The 20270-nt window shown below is 47.2% G+C and overlaps 1 protein-coding gene across 3 annotated transcripts; it reads left to right on the top strand.

Moving 5' to 3' along the window:
- Positions 1-693: 693 nt before the first annotated feature.
- bcar3 (BCAR3 adaptor protein, NSP family member) lies at positions 694-20123 on the top strand. Of its 3 annotated transcripts, XM_037249308.1 has the most exons (17): positions 694-900; positions 3978-4164; positions 4261-4494; positions 7795-7837; positions 15889-16017; positions 16194-16319; positions 16408-16524; positions 16612-16847; positions 16932-17032; positions 17099-17233; positions 17310-17501; positions 17706-18280; positions 18465-18580; positions 18716-18887; positions 18968-19079; positions 19161-19364; positions 19484-20123. In XM_037249308.1, exons 2-17 carry the CDS (start codon positions 3986-3988, stop codon positions 19660-19662), a joined length of 2850 nt encoding a protein of 949 aa, XP_037105203.1. In that variant the 5' UTR covers positions 694-900; positions 3978-3985; the 3' UTR covers positions 19663-20123. The 3 variants fall into 3 exon arrangements, with proteins under 3 accessions (XP_037105203.1, XP_037105204.1, XP_037105205.1); XM_037249309.1 differs by lacking the exons at positions 694-900; positions 3978-4164; positions 4261-4494; positions 7795-7837 and adding an exon at positions 11424-11777; XM_037249310.1 differs by lacking the exons at positions 694-900; positions 3978-4164; positions 4261-4494; positions 7795-7837 and adding an exon at positions 14702-14997.
- The last annotated feature ends 147 nt before the right edge of the window (positions 20124-20270 follow it).

The raw sequence follows: 20270 nt of genomic DNA on the forward strand, positions 1-20270 counted from the left end.
ATTTTACGGACGGTGATTTCAACCTGACTCACCGCAGGGTTCCTGGAACTCGCACCCTCCCACTCACCAAAAATGCCAGGTATTTTTTAGCGTGTGTGGAGAAAAAATATGGACTCTGCTACTCGCATGCGCCCAAACATACTCGCACATGGACGTGTTATTAATGTTGGACAAAACGGATTCACAGGAGGACAGAGGCCGGACAGTGTTGTCCTTATACTTCTGCTGATCTCACACTTAGCGATGCTCTTGAAATAGTTTCATCCATCATGGTCCATTTTTAACACCCTTGTGATAAGAATAGATGGCGTGCTGACTAAGAGTCAACACTCCCTGATTCGAGTGCTTCAACTTCCTCCAGTTTGACCTAATTAAGTTGCTCAGAAGAATCCAAGCGGTGAGTTTCCCTTTCATGCTTTGGCCACACACGGCAACGTGAGGTCACAGATCCGAAGCCGGTCGCGTTGCGTGCGAGAGGTCCCGCACAAAAAGGCCGAGAGCAATGAAATATGAGGCCGTGTGGGCAACACGCATAAGAAGAGATGAGAGGAGGAGAGTGGCACTTGCACAGGGGAGTTTTGTTCAGTGCTGGGGGGCAGGAGAGGAGTTGTGGGCGGGGCGGGGCAACTTGGTGGGGGTTTGCAAGACGCAACTTGGCTAAAAGAGAGAGAAGGAAACTCCTCCTGCACAGTAGATGAGGAGGAGGGGGCTCGCAAATCACTCCTAAGAGGGGGGAAGAGAGGAAGAGGAGGGAGGGCAGAGCTTGCTGGAGTGCACCACGGCTTGTTGTTGCCTGTCCGAGAGTTGTTGTCCTCCGGCCGGCTGCTCATCAGACCATGAGCCGGCAAAAGCGTGATCGAAGAATATAAAGACGGATCAGAGCAAAGCGACAGGAAGCAGGTGAGTCACTGCGTGTTTCATGTCATTTGCTCTTCAGGCTATTTTCATCTTTTATTGTCACTGCTCACTTTTTTGAGTGTATGATTCAGGCTATTTGTGAGTGTTATAATTGGGGGGGACATCCTAAGGCGCCGTGTGGAGCTGCGCTTGGGCGAGTTCGTGCTTGAAGCGTCAGCCAGGAATAATTACAAGACCTTGATAAGACTTTTTTTGGGTTGGTGAATTGTGGCTTAACTGTTTGATGCAGTAAGGCTCACTTATTCACTGAAATGTCAATATGACGGACGTTTTGTAAAGCCATTACAGCTTTGATGTGAAGTGGTGACAGTTTTGTTCAGGAACACTTTGACTTTGACCTCTCGGTCGATTATGAGAACGTGTCTTGAAGAGAGATGCTGATGGAGATGGATGGCCGGCTGCACACACGCGCACACACACGCACATTGCTGGGCCCACATAGTGAAGAGCGCAGTAGGACACCTCTTTCTGTGTCCAAACAAAGGCCGGTTCTGAGCCGCAGTCATGTGACAGTTGTTGCCATTGTTCACTTCAGGCCAGGGGTGGTTTAACTAATGCGCAAATGTTGGATGCCAAAGCAGGAAGACACTTTTGGCTCGCCAGAGGAAGCCGCAAATTCCCAAATATGTTCTTGTTTGCGTTTTGCTGCCTTCCGATACTGACAGTGTTTACGTGTCAAAGATTGGCCTCCATTTAACACAAAGGTGTGGTTCGATTCTAAACTTGGTTCCAGTGAATTCATTCTGTTGAGCCTTCTGCGATGGTTCGTAGAGCCCTAAATTATGAAAGCCAAATTGAGAGGGTGAAACTCTACTTCCTAAACAGCTTGGAGGCAGAACTGTGCCATTATATCGTTATTGCTGTTGTGCTATTGTATTATTATTGATATTGTTATATTGGTCTTTTATTGGGAGTAAGCTGTCCGCTGTTGAAATGTTTACAGTGCCGTTTCCTCTTCCTGTTCATGTGAACGTGTTTCCCAACCAACGCTGTGTGCACTGTTGATGTGTTTTCTTCTTCCGACCTACGACCCCCTATGTGAGTTCGCAACGTGTCAAAGGTTTTACTTGTCATTAAGTGGATGTTTAAAAAAAAAAAAATTAAAAAAAGAGTCGCTAGAAGGACGTGTTGTCCTGTCAAGCGCCGTGACCGTCATTCCAACGGTGGCGCTCATGGCCAAACACAACACCAGATTTTAAGATGGTTGCTTCATCTGCTCAAATTGCAAACAGCGATCCAACTGTTTCACATCCTCAACTTGTCTACGCAGGAAATGAAATCTGACTTTGGCTTCTTGAAGCACAAATGCCTCAAAAGACGACTGCTGACATAAAAATAAATAGATAAATAAATAAATAAATAAAAAACACTAGTTCCTGCTAACCGTTTGACAACAATTCTAAAGTGTTACGGAAGGAAGGCCCATAAACGGCGACCGTGCACTCGGATTAAAAACTGGCGCATCGGGGTGAGTCTACTAGTCTACTAGGGGAAAGATGGATGCTCCCCGTATGGATAAAAAAAGCCAAGTCAGTGACATGAAGTCTAATAAAATGTGCAACTCAAGACTAGGGCAAATACAATTTCACTCAACTTGCAAATTAAAAACGAGATTGAGTGAAGTAAGAGAGGAGAATGTCTGTGAATTCACTCAGTGATAGTGATCCTTTCTTCCCCAAAGAAGGGATGCGTGTCAAGCAGATGGTCGGGGCCACACAAACACACAGCTGACCACCCCCGGGGGTCTTATAATAGGTCCTCTTGTCGTCGTCGTGGCCCTCGCAGGAATCCCCGGTCCGAGCCGAGCCGACGCGCCTCAGCTGGACCTGAATTGCTTTTACGGCGGTTTATTTGGGTGAATAAACTTTGCTTGTCATGCTGAAAAGGCCCGCGGTGGTCAGCTGTGCCCACTGCTAAGCCCGCGTTTGCATTTTCATTGGCATTCTCGTCTCAATAGAAGGGCCCCCCGCTGCTCTTTTTCCTGTTTCAAGTGGTTGAAGGGCCAGAATACACAAGGTCACTTGAACACATATTCAAAACCCAAGTGGGCTTTAGAATTGGTCCACGATATTGCTAATTTTCAATTCCGAAGTTTCAATTGAACAGGGATTCAGTCGAGTCATTTCGTAAATCGAGAAAGGCTGACCTGGCACCTGTGGAATCTCTTACCAGTGCATCTATTCTGGAATGGACTGATGATTTTTTTGGCGTGTCCAGGATGACGCGTGATGAGTGATTCCATGCAGATCGTTGAGTCATCGTCACGCAGCGGGGGAATTTAACAGGAACAGATTTCCATCAGAGCCAAACAATTTGGTTGCCGCCATTATTCTCAGCGGACACACCCCTGTGAATAAATAAAGTCAAGCTATATATTTTATAAACAAGCTTGTCAGACTTGTACAACCCCAACAATGCTCAATAGGCATTTTGAAACTGAGGACACCAACTGTTGAAGTGTTGTAGGCAGGTCTGGACTGCCGGCAAGCCAGCCCAGTCTGCACATTAACTTGCTGTGGTGGGATAACACGGGATGGAATTCATCTGCCTCATGTCGAACATTCCACTGTTTGTTCAAACCATTCTTTCACTTCACCACCCCATGTGGACTATTTATAGACATCCAATTTGGAATTTAGAATTCTTAAAGCCGTGCACTCTATCTTATACTGATCAGTCTGATAACAGTAATTACGTAACATAACAATGACATCACATGTCTTATAAACTTATGTTTGTTTTTGTATTCGGAAGAATATCAGATTAACATCCAATAAACACTGGGATCCGTTTAGTTCCCTTTGGAATTGACTTGTGGAGACAACAAATGGTCGTCACAAAGTCACGCAATGATTGGAATGACCGTTGTGAGAGGAATGTGTTCTTTAAGTCCACGACAATGAGAAAGGGTGTGTGAGTACGGAGAGCTGTTCTGCTCACTCTCTGCATTTACATTACTTTGTGTCGAGTTGCTGAGCGTTGATTTACGCTCATATTTGTCACACAGGTTGAGCTGAAGATGATGATTAAGTCCATTTCAAGGTGTTGTTGTTTTGCAGAGCGGAGGATGATGGCCGAGGGGCGTTTTGCCAGCCTGCCCAGGTCGCTGCACGCACATCACACATTAGGAGGCGCCGGCCACATGCACGCCCCCGCCCTAGGCGCTCCTAGCGGGAGTAGCTGCCCCTCAAGAAAATTGCAAGCCTCCGTTGCCTCCTCCATGGATCTTCTCAGCTCGAGACCGAGGTGGGCCATATGATTCAAACTTCCTCATCAAAAAACTAGTCCTTCATATTGTAGAGAACGATGAAGCAAAATAAACGTTTTTCATCTCTTCTTTAGTCCCGTCGCAGGATGTAACGGATCAGAGTTCCCCGTCGCTCCGTACCAGCATATCTCCATTCATGGAACGCTGCCTCGACGCAAGAAGGGAGGAGACACCAACATCTGGGACACCAGAGCCAATCACACTCTGCCAGTGCTTAGGCGGACATCTCCCCTGCTGGCTGGACAAGTTCATCAGTCCATGACCTCGCAACCGCTCCAAAATATTGTCGACGACTTCCACAGTTACGGGTAGGCAAAAGTAATCCATATGAACTTGTTCCATTTCACGAGCCACAACATCAAGCGCAGCTGCAAAAACAAATGTCACTTTGCTTGAAGAAGGTAATGCTTGTGGTAGACTCAAGTACGTATTACATGAAGATTAATAAGAAGAGTGATGGGACATTGAGATTTCCTGGGAAATATTGTCAAAGGGATCTTTTGAAAGTGGGACCATTGCTGTTGTTGAACATTTGCAGATGTTTGGGGATTTTCGCACAGGGCAACCTTGAAGCTCGAACCTCCTCCGGCCAGAGAGAGTGGTTTCCCCTCCGACCGGACAGTACGGAGAGATTCCGTCGGGGTATCAACTTCAGAAGGAAGAGAGAGAAAAAGGCTTGTCATCCTTCATCACGTCTCGCCATCTTTCTGCGGCTCCGATTACAGCCGACTGTATCTGATGCAGCCAGCTCTGAGCGCATTCATAGCCCCTAGCATCTGGGTTACCTTTGTAGGTCAGGGTGTGGCAGGCCCAGATCATACATGACTGTCAACTCTTTGTCTGCATACTCAGTCTTTCTAGATCCATTTCATATGCCGCTTGCTGACATACAGCCGGACCATTAGTCCAAGTCACCTTGGACCAGTGCAGGTGGCTGCGTGAGGAACAATATTATTCTCTCAGCTCTTTGGTTTAGTCTACCCAAGAAGTTGTGTTTTCATTCGTCTGCTTCGTCAGGCACGAGCGAGACTGATAAGTGAAGGGTTAAGACATCACACCAACATGTTGACAGCGTTTTCTCAATCAACACTTTGTCAGTGCCCCTTAGAGTCTTTTGAAATATGCTGCCACAAGCTTGGCACACCTCCGTCCAATTGGGCAGTTGGATTCGTTCGTTTTGATGGTGCTTCTCGGGAGCATTGTTGGCGCACGCCCTTTTCAGATCTTTAGAGACATTCAATTGGAAGTCTGGCGCCTCGATGACATTCGCAAAGTTGTCCAAAAGTTGTCTGCCTGTTGCTATCTGGCTTGCTGATTTGAAACCGGCATTTCTCACTAATTGCCTTTCTATAAAAAGATAAGGGAGTATGATGTCATTGGTATGCAAGCAGTGGCCAATTCATCATGACTCTCTATTGCTCACCCCATCAGCTGACCTTTGACCCCTGACCTGAGTTTGCTCCTGATTGGCTAGTTTGCCTTTCTGTTGACTCCCAGTGGGAAGTTTTGCAGACCACCAAGTGAGGTAAGATAAGGAGGAGGCTGAAGACGGCAAAGGAGGGAGTGGCTGACATATGCATCTTTCCCTTGAATCAACAAAATTATACTTTTCATGTCATCATTCAAATTTGCCTCCGCGTGAAACTCATTTTCAACTCCAACAAGCTGTGCAAAAATGTATGTTTGCACCGGGGACACCTTTAACTAGCAAATCTAGTTTGACACTGACATCTAGTGGCTGCACGCTGCCACTGCACGGCTTCGTCTTTCCACACACACGAGCCCATATGGCGTCAAGTGGCCCACATGCGGTGATGCTAAATGTCATGTGGGGAAGCAAAAGTACAACAGAAGCCAGGAAAAGACTGGGCTGAGAGCAGCCGCACCCCTTCCTACTTTGGACTCTTTCTCGCTTTGTGCAGCAGCAGGTCGGTCTGGTGGTCAAGCAAGCAGAAAGCCTCCCATGCTGGCTCAGCAAAACAAGCAGAATAAAAACGGCAAAGTTAGCTGTGGTTAGTTTGCGCAGACTGGAAGGCCAGCATCGCCCTCCGCATTCCAACCGCACTTTGCGTCTAGTCCTTTTTCTGCTCTTGCTCAGCTGCGGCTGCATTCGGTGTGACATTATCCTCCACCTGACCGACGTCAATGTGTGTTGTAGTTTTGCAGATCAGAGCTAATTGACAAACGGGAATGCAAGGGAATGCCGTGGGAAACTTTACGACGGGCAGGTGGACTATGGTGAATGTTCGGGGATGTCCACTGAGTTCCGAATTGAGAGTGTGCAGTCGGGGTCGTGCGGCATTACGCAACATGATGCTTAGCCGGCTTGTCATTTACAAGAAAGCAGCGCTCATCATTTTCCGACACGGGCTTCTTATTGTCAAAACATTCGAGCGTGCGTACAGTCTTTGAAATGGCGTCTTACACAGCCATGTTACAAACATGGACGTACGTCGTTTAAAATTATACTCTGAAAATGAGAAGCGATGCTCTTTTTCATACTTCTGGGCAGGCCCAGCATGCGGGGTGTCAACAACTGGATGTGATAATGACTGCGTGCAGTGGCGGCCATCAAAAAAGCAAACACGCTGGCACGCAAACGTCACATGTATGCGAAAATAACTCTTTTTAGACTCAGCCCACTTGTGGCTCAGTTATGGAACAGCGATTGTGAGAAAGCCCCACAGTGCTATATAATTACCCATTTCCCGCACATGCACATGGGTCTATCTTCTTTTCGGGAACCTTCTCGAAAAGGTCTCAAGATTATAAATGCTTTTTGTTTTGCGCAGAGCAAAAGCGAGCATGGCGGGCGTCCGAATAATGACCATAACGCGCTGTGAATGCAGCCTTCTGTTCTATTACGTAATGAAATCCCACTGGATATTAAAGCCGAAGGGTTTACAGCTCAACATGTTTGGCTTGTTAAGTAGCGGCCTTCGCTAATATTCCCATGGGAACGCGAGCTTGAAGGACTTTAACCGGCAACCTGATTGATGCAGGCCAGGATTTGCGCTAATGACCTCTTTGGGGCCTCCTAGAGCAGGTCTGCACTTCAGACTTGAGTTGCTTCGGGCAGAAAGTGGCCAAACAATCATCTCAAAGTGTTTCTTGGGCCGAGGCTACTTAAAAACCAAAAAAAGCGGGCATCGCATCTGTGTTTTCTGAGCGCTTGTGTGTGAAATTGTCAGTGGACTCACAAGGGTGGGCGTGTGGCCGGGATGTGTGTTATGATGGGGAGGGAGGGAGGGAGGGATAGAGAGAGAGAGAGGGAGAGAGAGAAAGTGAGTGAGACAGGGAATGGGACAGAGAGACTTGAATTAGAAGCCGCTAAGTATGAACATCTACTTTTGTGTCTCCCACGAGTCAACTTTGGCGAGCCGCATGCCTTCTTGACGCGCATTTTGCCACAAGCTACTCGACAGCAAAGATGCGTCAATGTACGCGAATGCTTGTTTGAGAAGCAACATCGTCGCTCGCTGGCTCGCACGGGACAGCCGCTTTGCCGTGGGAAGCGGAAAGGAACCTGGAGAACAAGGACAGCTTGTTGGCGGCTAGGACGAGATGTGCTCACTCAACCGGGCCTTTTCTCTATCTGTGTTCCCCAGGGAGCCCGCAGCCGCTCGTGATGCCGCCGTGGACTACGTCAAGGTAAGCTCACTCGCCACAAGCATGAGGACAACGCTCACTGTTCTGTTCGGTTGTTCCTTATCACAATTTGTGATGCACAAAGTTGCCGCCAACACGTATTCCATTCCTGTTGTCATGCCACATATTTGTTATCCTCTCTAAACTGTCTGTACAAAGATAAAAATGCAGAGACATAAACATACAGTCCCGAAATAAGATTATAGTTTATTTCTGCACGCTGTCAGAAGGTCCCTCATTGCGTGCGGCATGAGTCACTGAGGTTGCAGTTGTTTAAAACCACAGAAATTCCTCCCTCCTGGAAAACTTTGCAATCAAAACGTTAAATAAAGCAGAAAAAAAACAAATCTGTTAAAATCTTACAAAAAGTCAAACAAATGTCAGGCGGTCACAAACTAATATTTGTAGAATCAATTATTCCATCGATTAATCGAATACAATTTTATTGTGCCCTAAAGTGTGTTATAAAACCATTTCTCCTGATGACTGTTCATTAACCAATTATTTTGTTTAATATTCTGCACTACAAGCAGCTAAGAAATGTCGACGCTGCTGATGCTAATAAAAATGTCATTCATGAGTAAAGTTAAATTGAATGATAAATAATAATAATAATGATAATAATAATCTTTTCTTTTTTCTGTCTCTCATTTTACTGATTATTCCTCTCCAGTTTTCTGTTAATTTTGCTGGACAAAGTACAACAGAATTTTGTCAAGATAATAACTGGAGACAAAAAGATTCACTTATTCCTCACTTTCTTCTTTGCGTGGACAGTCTCCCTCTCACTCTCTCACTCTCATTTCTTCCACTCCAACCTCCCTTCTGCTCTCCACCTAACTCTCTTTCCTCCCATCTCTTAGCACATGTTTGGATGCTGACACCTCAGTGTGAAAAGCAAACTTTGTCTTTTGTACGCACGCACACACACACCCACCCACCCACCCACCCACCCACCCACCCACCCACCCACCCACCCACCCACACACCCACACCCACACCCACACCCACACCCACACACACACACACACACACACACACACACACACACACACACACACACCCACACACACACACACACACACACACACACACACACACACACACACACACACACACACACACACACACACACACACACACACACACACACACACACACACACACACACACACACACACACACACACACACACACACACACACACACACACACACACACACACACACACACACACACACACACACACACACACACACAACCACACACACGCGCAGTTCTGGTGTTTTGTCGGTCAAATGAGGACCGTGAGCAAGAGTCAACAGTGTGCAGCTCTTACATAATAGGTGGCAAAGTGTAGCTGTCAGCCAGTCTTCCAGGTGTGTTTGCGGTGTGGAAAAAGAAAAGTTCAACAGGTACACGGGTGGGTGGCCTCGCATATTCTTTCCGGCGAGAAGGTCAAAAGTGCACGCTGTGGGTGAGGTGCATCACGAATGTAGCGGGGGTGCCGAAGGACGCTCGTCCGAGCGACTGTGATGTCATTCTTGATGGACGGCAATTTGCAAAATGGCCGCCCCCTAACAATAGGTGGCTTCTGCAGCCTCATTCATGTTCCACAAATGCAAAGCTGCAGAAGACATAATCATTTTCAAAAAATTTTTGGCAGGGGGAACTTGATTTCCTCTTTAAAAACACGATGGGAGTGACAAGATGACCCTGGAACAAATTGTGCTCGACCTTGTTTTAATGGGAGGGAGAAATGTGCAAGTAGGATTTAATTGGCGCTTTCAATGGAGGATATGGGAGAGCGATGCCGACAACGAATCTGTGACTTGAGAGAGAAAAAAATCGTGGCTCAAGTCTTGCCTAAATTACGCCTGTCTTTGGTTCCCTTTGAAGAAAAAGCAGCGAGTTCCTTCGGCAGTTCTCAAAACAAGCACCTTCTGTCTGTGTGTGGTCTTGGCTTGCCTTCCTCCGGGAGCCTCTTTGTTCATAGCATTTTGGAATAATAACATTACTGACTTATTTTTGTATAATTAAAGTATTAACTCGTGACCGCGTCAACAAAGGAGTGCAGACAGGGAACTCTCCTGCCACCCGGTGGTCAAGCTTTGTTATGACAAGATGAGCTGTTGCCATCGCAGTTTGAGTTTTGGGATTATCGAAGTGACCTGTCAGGGGGTCAACGCCGGATCGGCTAACGAGCACCCGGCAGCTTTACGCTCGGCCGACCCGACCCGACTGGGGCTGCGCTCGTCAATGACAACCGATCGATCGGTGACTTTGTCTGTCGGAAAGCAGGTCGCACGCTACTGGCTGGCCAACAGTTGTTTCGGAAGTGCCTGGTTGGCTCTCATTTGCTTATTTACAAAATCTACTTAGATCTGAGTGGCATTTGCAGATCCACTGTCGATCCAGAAACCCATTTTTTAGCTAACATCCTTCTTAGGTAATGTGAGTTCTCATGTCAACGGAGCCAAAGGTTAATTGGGTGAGCAATATTGAGCAAAGTGGGTCAAACCCGCACATGCCAACTACAGCCCGCAGCCCACCGTCTAAAATGAAGACTCGATTGTTGCCACGTTAGCACTTGAATGAAGCGCTGGCATCATTAGAAGATGCTACGACAGAAGCTCACAAATGTCAAGTTGAGCCACTTTGCAGCATACGTGCAGATGTTTTTTGTTCTCATCTGCAAATAAAAACGCAAGCTTATTTGAGGTTCTTTAGACCACAGATGTGTTCTTTTCAGACTGCATTACTCTTCACAATTTACAGTATAATGACAGTGTTCTATTTTGAAAAAGTACAACCTTCTGCGATTTTTATGGTTTCCAAAGTTGATGTTGTGCGCTTTCTTTTGCCTTGTTGGAGCCCTTACTTGAAAAACAACAGACGAGTTGAAGAGGTTAAAAGTTTGCTGTGCCTTGTTGTTTCTGAGCGCATTCCTGAGATGACGGACGTGCGTATTTTAAGGTGGCCGTTTATGCTAGCTGGTGATTTGGGGCCGCTGCGGTCGGTGATGCCGTACGTGTTGCTCCGGGGAACATTGGACGCGTGTTTCCTCCGCGGATCCTCCGAGAGCCCGCACTGTAATTACCGTCTTTGCTCCTTGTGGCAGAAATGTCTTTTAAGTGCCGGTGTGTCACCCCGAGCGTGTTTTCTTCAGTTTACACGGCCGCGCTATTAAGATAAGCGAGGGCCTGCCTGGCTCGCATTGTTCAAGTTATCTCGATGGCCTTTGATGAGTTTGAGGCAGCCTCTGTGTGGCCCAAGCAAGTTCTTCCTTATCAAAAGAATCCCAGACCTAAAACCTGGTCTGATGACACCCATCGCTCACAGAGTTAAAGAGAGCGGACATCAAATACGTCATCAGCAGCGCTATGCACAAGAGGCCAGAGAATAATTTCTCCATTGATTTCTCCATCCGGCATCATCCGTGCGAGGGAGGGGGCGTTTGCCTTTGGGCCACTCCCAACAGTTGGAGAAGTGATTGGTTCATAGCAAACCACGTGTCTTTCTCAAAGCCATATTTGGAAAAAAAAGGGGGGGGGGTAGTAACAGAAAATGATCAGCGAGGAGGCAAGAGGGGAGAGTGGTGGACAACTCACTCCGCAGGGGACTGTGGAGGAGTGAGACAGCGGACCCGGTGACAAACGGACTTGTCCTCAGGGTGCTCGATGACAGTCAAGCCAATTGTGATTGCCGAATCGAGCGGACAAAATTAAACAGCTAAGAGCTTTACTGGACCTTCACTTCATCCCATGGAAGTTGGAATAGTTTGTGTCGTCAAGGCGACCGTTTCCGGCTGAGGAGCATCGCTGGCTTACCTCCCGACACAGGAGAAAAAAAGCCCCTCAAAATGTCAGAGCGATGTAATCTGAAGAGCCTGACGGCAGCTCTTTGCTGCTTCTACCACAACAATTCTGTCATCAGCGCAAAGGTGAGAAGAAAACGTGCACGTCCTTGCCCAGGTTTGAGCGTGTCGGGAACATCTTCATCTCATTTCACATGAACGAGGAGGCAGCTCTGAGCCAATTGCTTGTTGAATCAAAGTGGCCAGCGAACTTGTGACTGCTGACAAAATCAAATTGCGCTGAATTCCCCTCGTCTTTGCCTTCAAACACTGGCCTTTTATCATCGGGACCAGACAGCGGCATCAATGAGCGACTGTGCGTGAGCTTCGTCCATAAGTTGCGCACAAGGCGGCAAGTGTGCGGCGCAGAATGAAGGCGATGGCCTCCGCCAGTGTGATTCATGTCCCACTTGTCGTAGTTGGCCCCTTTTATGACGTCAGCCAAATGACGCCATGCCATTAAGCTGATTTGATGGAGCCAGCAAAGTGGCACGCTGGCCTTCGACACGGCTTTCCGTCTACACTCGTAGTGGCAGCAAAGTCGAGTCTACTTCCGGTTTGGTTCTTTTCTAAATGGATTCAAAGCGGGGCGGTGGGGGGCCCGCGAACATTCCAAGCAACAAAATGCAGCAACATAAAGCAACTGATGGGGTCATGAATCCGAAGGACTATTTGGCCAAAACTTTATGGCCTCTAGCTCTTAATTTTGGAGTCGGCTAGTCAAAGCCCAAACTCGAATCCTATTGAATTGCGGCGGCGTGACCTGAAAAAGGTTGTTGGATGCTTGAAGACGTCCAGCGTCGGGACGAACCGCTAAATCACGGACTGTCGCTCGTTGCCACTCGCTAAATGCTAAGCGAGGCTACGCCAACGACCGTGTAATTGGTCCAGCAGGGAGTTGGTATTTAAAGTGAAGGTCTTCAGAGTTAATGTTTAAACCAAAGGGGCTGGAAATGTCACATTCCTTCACCCGGTGGATGCGACGACCTTTTTGGACATGCGAGGAAGCGGCAAATGTTGCTGTCATTGACTTGGCAGTGGCAGCGTTACGTGTCCATGTCTTGGATGGTCTCGGTCTGTTGCGACTACTTTCTTTATTTTCTAAGACAACATTTGTGCCAGCGCTCTTCCTCCATCTTCACGGAGGCGCCATCTGTTTTGTCTGGGCGCTGGCCATTTATCCTCAAAGGCTTTGTATTGTTCATCTGTGTGGATCTCAACTCACACTGTGACCCATTTAGCATTTCGGGAACAAATACTGAGCTTTTGCGTCTTGTCCTACATTGTGGACCCACTTGACACTTTCACTAAGAGGTATTTGCTCTCTCTGGAAAGAAAAAAAAATCCTCTTTATGGCCTTAAATATAAAAGTCTCAAATTCCCAGGGCAGAGAATTACTACGGCTCTGTGGACTCAACAAATCTCAATTGCCTTGTCTTGAAACGGAAAGCTATCAACTGTGGCTGTCTTGGGAGCCAATCAGATGGCAAAAAAAAGAAGCATCCACTAATTTGTGAGTAAACAGGAAAGGTGGGGCATTTTCAAGATGGCAAGATTTCTCATCAAATGTTTCCCAAGCTGGCAAATCGAATAAGTTTCATGCCATTGACATTTGGATGCACTCACTGCAACTCACCTCAGTTTCTCAGTTGGGGAGAAAACTTTGGGGGGGGGGAGCAGGACAGGCTGGAAACTTTTGGAGCCCTGCAAAAAAAACGGGAACGAATGGATACACGGGGGCAAGGAGGAAATGGCACAGACACAGTCGCGAGGACTTGTTGTTTTAAGAATGACGGTGTGAGGATGATAATGTGCAAAGAAGGAAAATGCTTATCGGCTGCTATTGAGCTTAAAGAGCAAAAATATGTTTTTCATCATTTCATGTGGTTTGGGCTGTATCTGTGGCAAACAAAGGTCACTCAGTGCCAAAGACTAGAATCCTTTCTGCCTTTTCTCTGCTTGACTGAACTACAGATCTTGTATTTTACAAAAAGTAATGTGTCTATTTTCCTAAATTGAAAGTCTTGTTGGATTTTGTAAAAGTCTCTTTAGTTTTCATTGAGTTCTGTAATCCCTGAAACAAATGGGATCCAAAGTGTGCTGTCACATGCATTCAAGGCAAAGGGGCTCTGTTCTAATGACTTTAGAGCGATGGCGAGACACATTAAGTAAAAGGAATGGAGAGTTAGAAAAGACACAAAGACAAAAGGTTTGGCTTTGTCAGAAAGGTTCCAGGACCAGCGTCGCTTCAAACAGTTTTTCCCTTCGGCGAGGCTCAGACGACAAAAAGACGCCAGGGTCGTGGCGGGACAATTTGCGACTTTTATTTTATGGAGTGATGCGGCAGTGTTTGACTTTGTTTTGACCCGCTTTAATGTGTGTCTCTCCGTGTTAGTGGCGGGGGAAAAAAGACACGGGAAGTGTGTGTAAGCGCATGGGCACTTATGAAGGGCTTTTAACATCTGCTCTACCTGCTTGCAATGATAGGGGTGGGCATGATTCCATTTGGAGCTGGAGCGGAAGATAATCATATTAGCGTGGAAAGCGAGAGGGCCAAATGGAGGTGCGGAGCCGCGGCCAACGTATCGCCGGCTTGAAATAGCAGCAACAGCTAAATGAATATTTGCAATATTACAGTGGACATTTTGATTTGTTAGCACTTGGGAGTGGCCTACCATAAAAAATATTTTATGGCACCTATGCAAGATTATTTTGCTTTTTACTTTTATGTTCTGCTTGCCCTTTTTGTATTTAGGTTGCACTCATTTTCTATGTGTGGGAATCTCCCATGGCAGAATTCAATTCATTTATGAAACTCTATCGTGGATTGTTGTTTCAAATCTATAGATGCTCACCGTCAACCATATCGCACTGATTCAAAGCTCGGTTTTACCAATAAAATACAAACGACCTCATCACAGAAGGTAGAACTGCAAGCGAAGCTGTAAAGAATCAAAGAGTTTATGTTTCGGGTTTGCATGTGCAGGTGTGCAGGTGCATATTGTGTGTGCGTGCGTCAGGTGAGGGTGTGTAGGAGGACAGGTCCGGCCGGGTCGTCTTTGACAGTGAGAGCGGTGTCACCCTGACATTGGGAAGCAGTCAGTGGAAAACCAGGGAGCAGAGAAAAGCACAGCAAAAGGATGTGTGGGTTTGTGTCCGTTTGCGCGCGCGCCAATGTTCTGGATGACAGAAAAAGAGCAAAAGACCACACACGTGGCTGAAGAATCAGAGTTTGCATATTGGCTATGAAGAGTTCGTTTCCGAAAGTGAAAAGGTCGGAACCATGCAGAGACCCAATAGCTACCATGTAAGTGTATGCACTGAGCGTGATATGTTTTAGAATCTTGAAAAAAATGCATTTTAATTGGCACTTGGTTAATAAGTTACCAGTTGTCAACCTAGAAATGAGAATAAATAACCATGAAATAACATAACTTGTTCAGTTTACTCACCTGGCACATTAGCGCAACTGTAAGGCTCTTCTCATTTGATTTGTAGCGATTTTCAAAAGTGGTGCGTTGAGATACGAGTGACGCGACTTGCAAGCTTTTCCAAAGACAAGCAGTCGATGGGCTTGCTAAATGTTAAAAAGACAATTGCAAACAGGCGGACTGGCGTTGTGCTTGCAAGTGACGGCGTTTTTACCCTTTAAGCAACACAAACACGTGCATGACAACACTCACAGATATTTGTTAATCCTTTTCGAAGTCTGGCAGATCCTGCCGCACTGTGCCGTAGAAGAGTCCATATAAAGCCGTCCGTTTGTTTTGTACTGCCTCCAAGTGGTCACAAGGCGCACAACACAACGACCAGCGCACAATTAATTATTTTTCGTCTGATTTATTACGCAATTCCTGTATGGTTGTTTTTTTTTTAATCAAGTATAATCTAATTTATTATTATATAGTTTGTTTGGTTTATTACGAAATTCCTGTATGTTTTTTCATCATGAGCTAACTTATAAAGTATAACAGTTTTCTAGTTAAAATAAAAAGGCATTTCCCACCATGGAAGAGGGTTTTTACGTGTCCTGAACATGGTCTAGGAAGAAATTAAAGCTAGCATCGCAAGGCACCGCCGTATCTGCATATTTAATCCTTGCATATTATAATTATTGCACCACAATTTCTATGAGATATTTATATTGTTGGAAGCCTGCCCGTGAACCACCATTTATTGGTGTGTATTGGTATTGCAGTTTTCCCAAGACCAGTTCATCCTGGACGGTCCATCAGAGAAGCTTCGCAGAGAATTGGAGGAAGAACTGAAGATGAACTGCGATGAGCCCAGAAGCCACGCATGGTACCATGGAGCCATACCCCGGCAGGTATCCCATCAGAATTTCTTTTTCGTCCCGCTCTAAAGGAGTCCAGGCACTGACTTGCTGAACTACATCACAATTGCGTCTACTGACTCTTATTGCTGCCATTTATTTTGCGTAACTCAGTCATTTGTGTGCATTGACCATCTGCTGGGATGCAGTAACGCTTTGTTCTGCCCTAGGTTGCCGAGAACTTTGTGCAACGAGATGGCGACTTCCTGATTCGCGATTCGCTGTCAAGTCCCGGAAGTTATGTTCTAACGTGTCAATGGCGAAATACAGCCCAGCATTTTAAAATCAACAAAAAGGTAAGCCAGATTGTCTCCAATGTTTGTTTGTTTTAAACTGCCACAAGCTGTGTTGCTGCTCTTCATTCTTCACCTTTTGTCACCCCAGGTTGTGATGCTGAACGAAGCCTATTCCAGAGTTGAGTACCGTGTGGAGCGAGAAGGTTTTGACAGTGTTCCCGCTCTCGTCAGATATTACGTCGGCAACCGCAAACCCGTCTCTCAGGTGAGTTTCCAAGCAGACTCGCACCTGGCGAGAAATTAAGAACAAAAAGTGGAAAATGCCATTTCATTGTCATGTCATTTGTTGCAGGTCGTCGGCGCCATTATCTTCCAGCCCATCAACCGCACGCTGCCGTTGCGCTGCTTGGAACAAAAGTACGGATTATCCGGTCCCCATCGAGAGGCGGGGCTGATGGAACAGGAGCGGCGGCGTCAGAAGCGCCTCAGCCTCAACATCGCCAATGGACACGTCCAAGACAACACGCACGGCGGACACGATGGCAGCCACTACCACCACAACAATGTGGGGAGAGGAAGCCCGCTCAGGTTGGTTGGGAATGCATTCGCTGTGTGCCCATCGTTGCTTCAGCCTCCATTTGCCACTTGAGTTGACATTCTAATCTGCTCAAGGCTGAAGGATCGTTGCGGCAGCCAACCGGCGAGTCTCAATCAACTCCCGGAGAAGCGGCGGCCGCTTAAAGCGCACCAATCAGAGAGCTTCCTACCACTTGGTTAGTAAAGATAACGTTTGATCATCGAGCACCCTGAAAGAATGGCTTCTTATCTGTGGCATCCAGGATCCAGAGCCCAGAATCAGCAGCACTCGGACAGCCATCTCCTCAGCCCGAACTCCAAGTCTCCCGTGTTCCGGACGGGCAGTGAACCGCTGCTGAGTCCGTCAGTCGCACGGAGGTTGGCAGAGCCAATGGCGGGTCAGTTCACGTTGGTCAGGTCACCCGAGCGATGTCACCATGTATCAGCTTTGATCAGCTTTGGGCATTCTTGCAGGTCAGCCGATCCGGGGCTCTGACAGCCAGCTGTGTCCCAAACCTCCACCCAAACCCAGCAAGGTTCCTACGGCACGCCCGCCTCACTTTGCCGGCCTTCAGCTTCCACGTCTGGCCTCTGATGCCTGCCCCAGCCGGTCTTTACCCACTTTGGACTCCACATTTGGGGAAGCCCCTGTTTGGAGGACGGCAGGTCATTCCCACAGCTTTCTCTTGTTTTTTGTTGTTGTGGCGTGCAGTCGTGTTTTGATCATTGTCACTCAACACGGTCGGTCGTTGCAGCTACTAATGAAAGTTAAAAACATGCAAAGCAAACGCCATTTGGCAGCAATACCCGTAGGCCTCTCTGGCCTCATCAGTCCGAGTGTTGTCTAAGGTTCTCGATGTGCTCGTTCAGGCCCTCCTGCACCGCCGGCAAAGTCCGTCCACGCAGACCTGCAAAGCTCCTACAGCTGTGCACTACCGCAGATTCACTACACCAACTCTGAGGCAATAGCGGGCCGAAGTGAATGCCTGGCACAGACTCCCGCAGACCTCAGATCCCGCAGCCCGCTGGAATGGGATGAACCAAAATCTCCCAACTCCATTCCAGACAACGCCCACGAACTTGAGCGGCTGCCGTGCAGCTATGTTGAGAGATTGAGGCAAGAGGGTGAGGCGCCCGATGCGACGGGAGCGCAGAGAGGGCTGGACCGAAGTTCCTATCATCATGCCATTGAAGCTTTGGAAAACACCAGCGAGGAAGAAGAGGAGGACGCGAGTAGGGAGGAGCAGGAGGACGAAAAGGGGAACATCTTCCTACGGCCGGTGGTCGAGACTGAGTCGGCGTTCCGGCCGACCGAGTTTGACTCTCGACTTCTGCCGGCCGAAAACAAACCGCTGGAGATGTCGGTCTTGAAGAGAGCCAAAGAGCTGCTGTTGAGCCACGACCACCACAGCATAGCCAAACACCTGCTCATGGCCGACTGCCAGGTACGTTCCCATCGCCGAACATCAAGCCTGATCTTCAAACCGTCCGTCCGCCAAGAACTGTTGAGTTATCCTTAAAGTTACTGCCAACCATTTTGACACTTTCAAGACACACGATATCGTGTGCAATGATATTGACACCAAACAAAAAAACAGACTTTCCTTTCATCTACATTTTGTGCTTCAGGTGGCAAGGATACTCGATGTGTCGTCTGAGCAGAGAAGTCAGATGGGGGTCGCATCTGGCCTGGAACTGATCACCTTGCCACATGGTCAACAGCTGAGACTAGACCTGATGGAACGGTATGCATCCCAACAATTGGTCGACACAATGGATGATTATTTTCAATTTGCAATCAATCCTTTTCAAAATAAAATGCTTACGGTGGCATGACAACACAGCCTTCTCATCAACACCCCCCTCCCCATCCCGTATAGACACCACACCATGGCAATAGGTGTGGCCGTGGATATTCTCGGGTGTACGGGCAGCCTGGAGGAGCGAGCGTGCGCTTTGAACCGCATCGTCCTGGTCGCGTTGGAGCTGAAGGACACTGTGGGCGACTTATTTGCGTTCACCGCCCTCATGAAGGCTCTGGAGCTGCCGCAGGTAGCACACACCAGCATGCGGAGCATTGACATTGATTCCAATTTAAGTTGCTGATATACAAGCCGGATTGTGTTTTGCAGATCAGTCGTCTGGAAGAAACATGGACGGCTCTGAGAAGGAATTACACGCAGACTGCCATCAGCTATGAGAAAACTCTCAGACCTTTCTACAAAAATCTCTATGAGGGAACCGGTAAGTTGAAGAAAACTCTTGTTTCATTCAATGGCAGGTTGATAGGTCAAATATTGGAATTTTATTTTGACCTTGCGTCAGCTTCCTGTCCTGCTGCGGCGTCCGTCCCCCTCCTGTTGCCTCTTCTCACTTTGATGGAGCGGCCATCGGTCTCGCCGGAAGGGGCGGAGCTCTGGGAGACCAGTGACCAGGGCTGTGACATCATGCTGCGTCACCTCGAGGCTGCGCGCAACGTCGCACACAATGCGCACATCTACGCTGAGAACGCACAGAGAATCATGCACGGTAAAACCAAAAGAAAAAAAACTGGATTTTCATGCATGTTAATGAATAACTTACCGCCAGTCCGGATCATTGACATAGAGAAGGCATTTTGCAGCAGACATGTGGTTGTATGTTTTCAGGGTTCCATTGTGACGAAGACTTGCTGGAGGTGTTCAAGACGGACTTTCAGCTGCGGCTGCTGTGGGGGAGTCGGGGCGCTTCGGTCAACCAATCAGATCGCTACAGCAAGTTCAACCTCATCCTCACTGCATTGTCAAGGAAGCTGGAGCCCCCGCCCAAAACACACACTTTAATTTGACTTCCCATTGGCAGCAACATTCAGACGGACCGTTTCAGTTCAGCCGTGTAACCTAACATTGATGCAACATTATCAAATTCGTAGACAAGAGTTTGAGCGTCACGGCGGCCGCTCAAGGAAGACCAACAAGATGCAAACGGGGACAAAACTTGCACTTTCTTAGAGAGCAGAAATCGTATAGAATGTCCATAGAAGTAACTGTAACTAAACAAATATAATGCATAGTTTGTTTCTTTACTCAAGACTCCCAAAACTAAATGGCCTTCTGCTAAGGTTTAAAAGAGAGTAGCCCTGTTTGTGTGTACATGTGAAGATACACACAAGTACTGTAAGTGAACGAACGTTGTACATATGTGAAGCGTTGTGTACATACAGGAATTAAGGAGAAGAGAATGTCAATAAATTTGAATGTTTATATTCTGAACTACTGCAGTAAGTTTGAATAAATATGGTACATATTCTGTGACTGTTTGACACGTTCGCTGAGTGGCACATTTTTCAATTTTACGCAATTCTCAACACAGTATGTTGTCTACACATACAGCACACATACATGATGTATATTTAGTAGCGTTTCTGAGTATAAAACCCACGTAAAAAGTGAAAAC

The sequence above is a fragment of the Syngnathus acus genome, chromosome 4, assembly GCF_901709675.1.
Source record: "Syngnathus acus chromosome 4, fSynAcu1.2, whole genome shotgun sequence".
Taxonomy (NCBI): Eukaryota; Metazoa; Chordata; class Actinopteri; order Syngnathiformes; family Syngnathidae; genus Syngnathus; species Syngnathus acus.

Excerpts from the sequence above, each read along its gene's own strand:
- bcar3 (XM_037249308.1), top strand. The coding sequence starts at position 3,986 with ATGATGGCCGAGGGGCGTTTTGCCAGCCTGCCCAGGTCGCTGCACGCA. Across the intron at positions 4,495-7,794 it reads GACGACTTCCACAGTTACGG|GGAGCCCGCAGCCGCTCGTG; the intron begins GTAGGCAAAAGT and ends TGTGTTCCCCAG. Across the intron at positions 18,581-18,715 it reads AGACTAGACCTGATGGAACG|ACACCACACCATGGCAATAG; the intron begins GTATGCATCCCA and ends CATCCCGTATAG.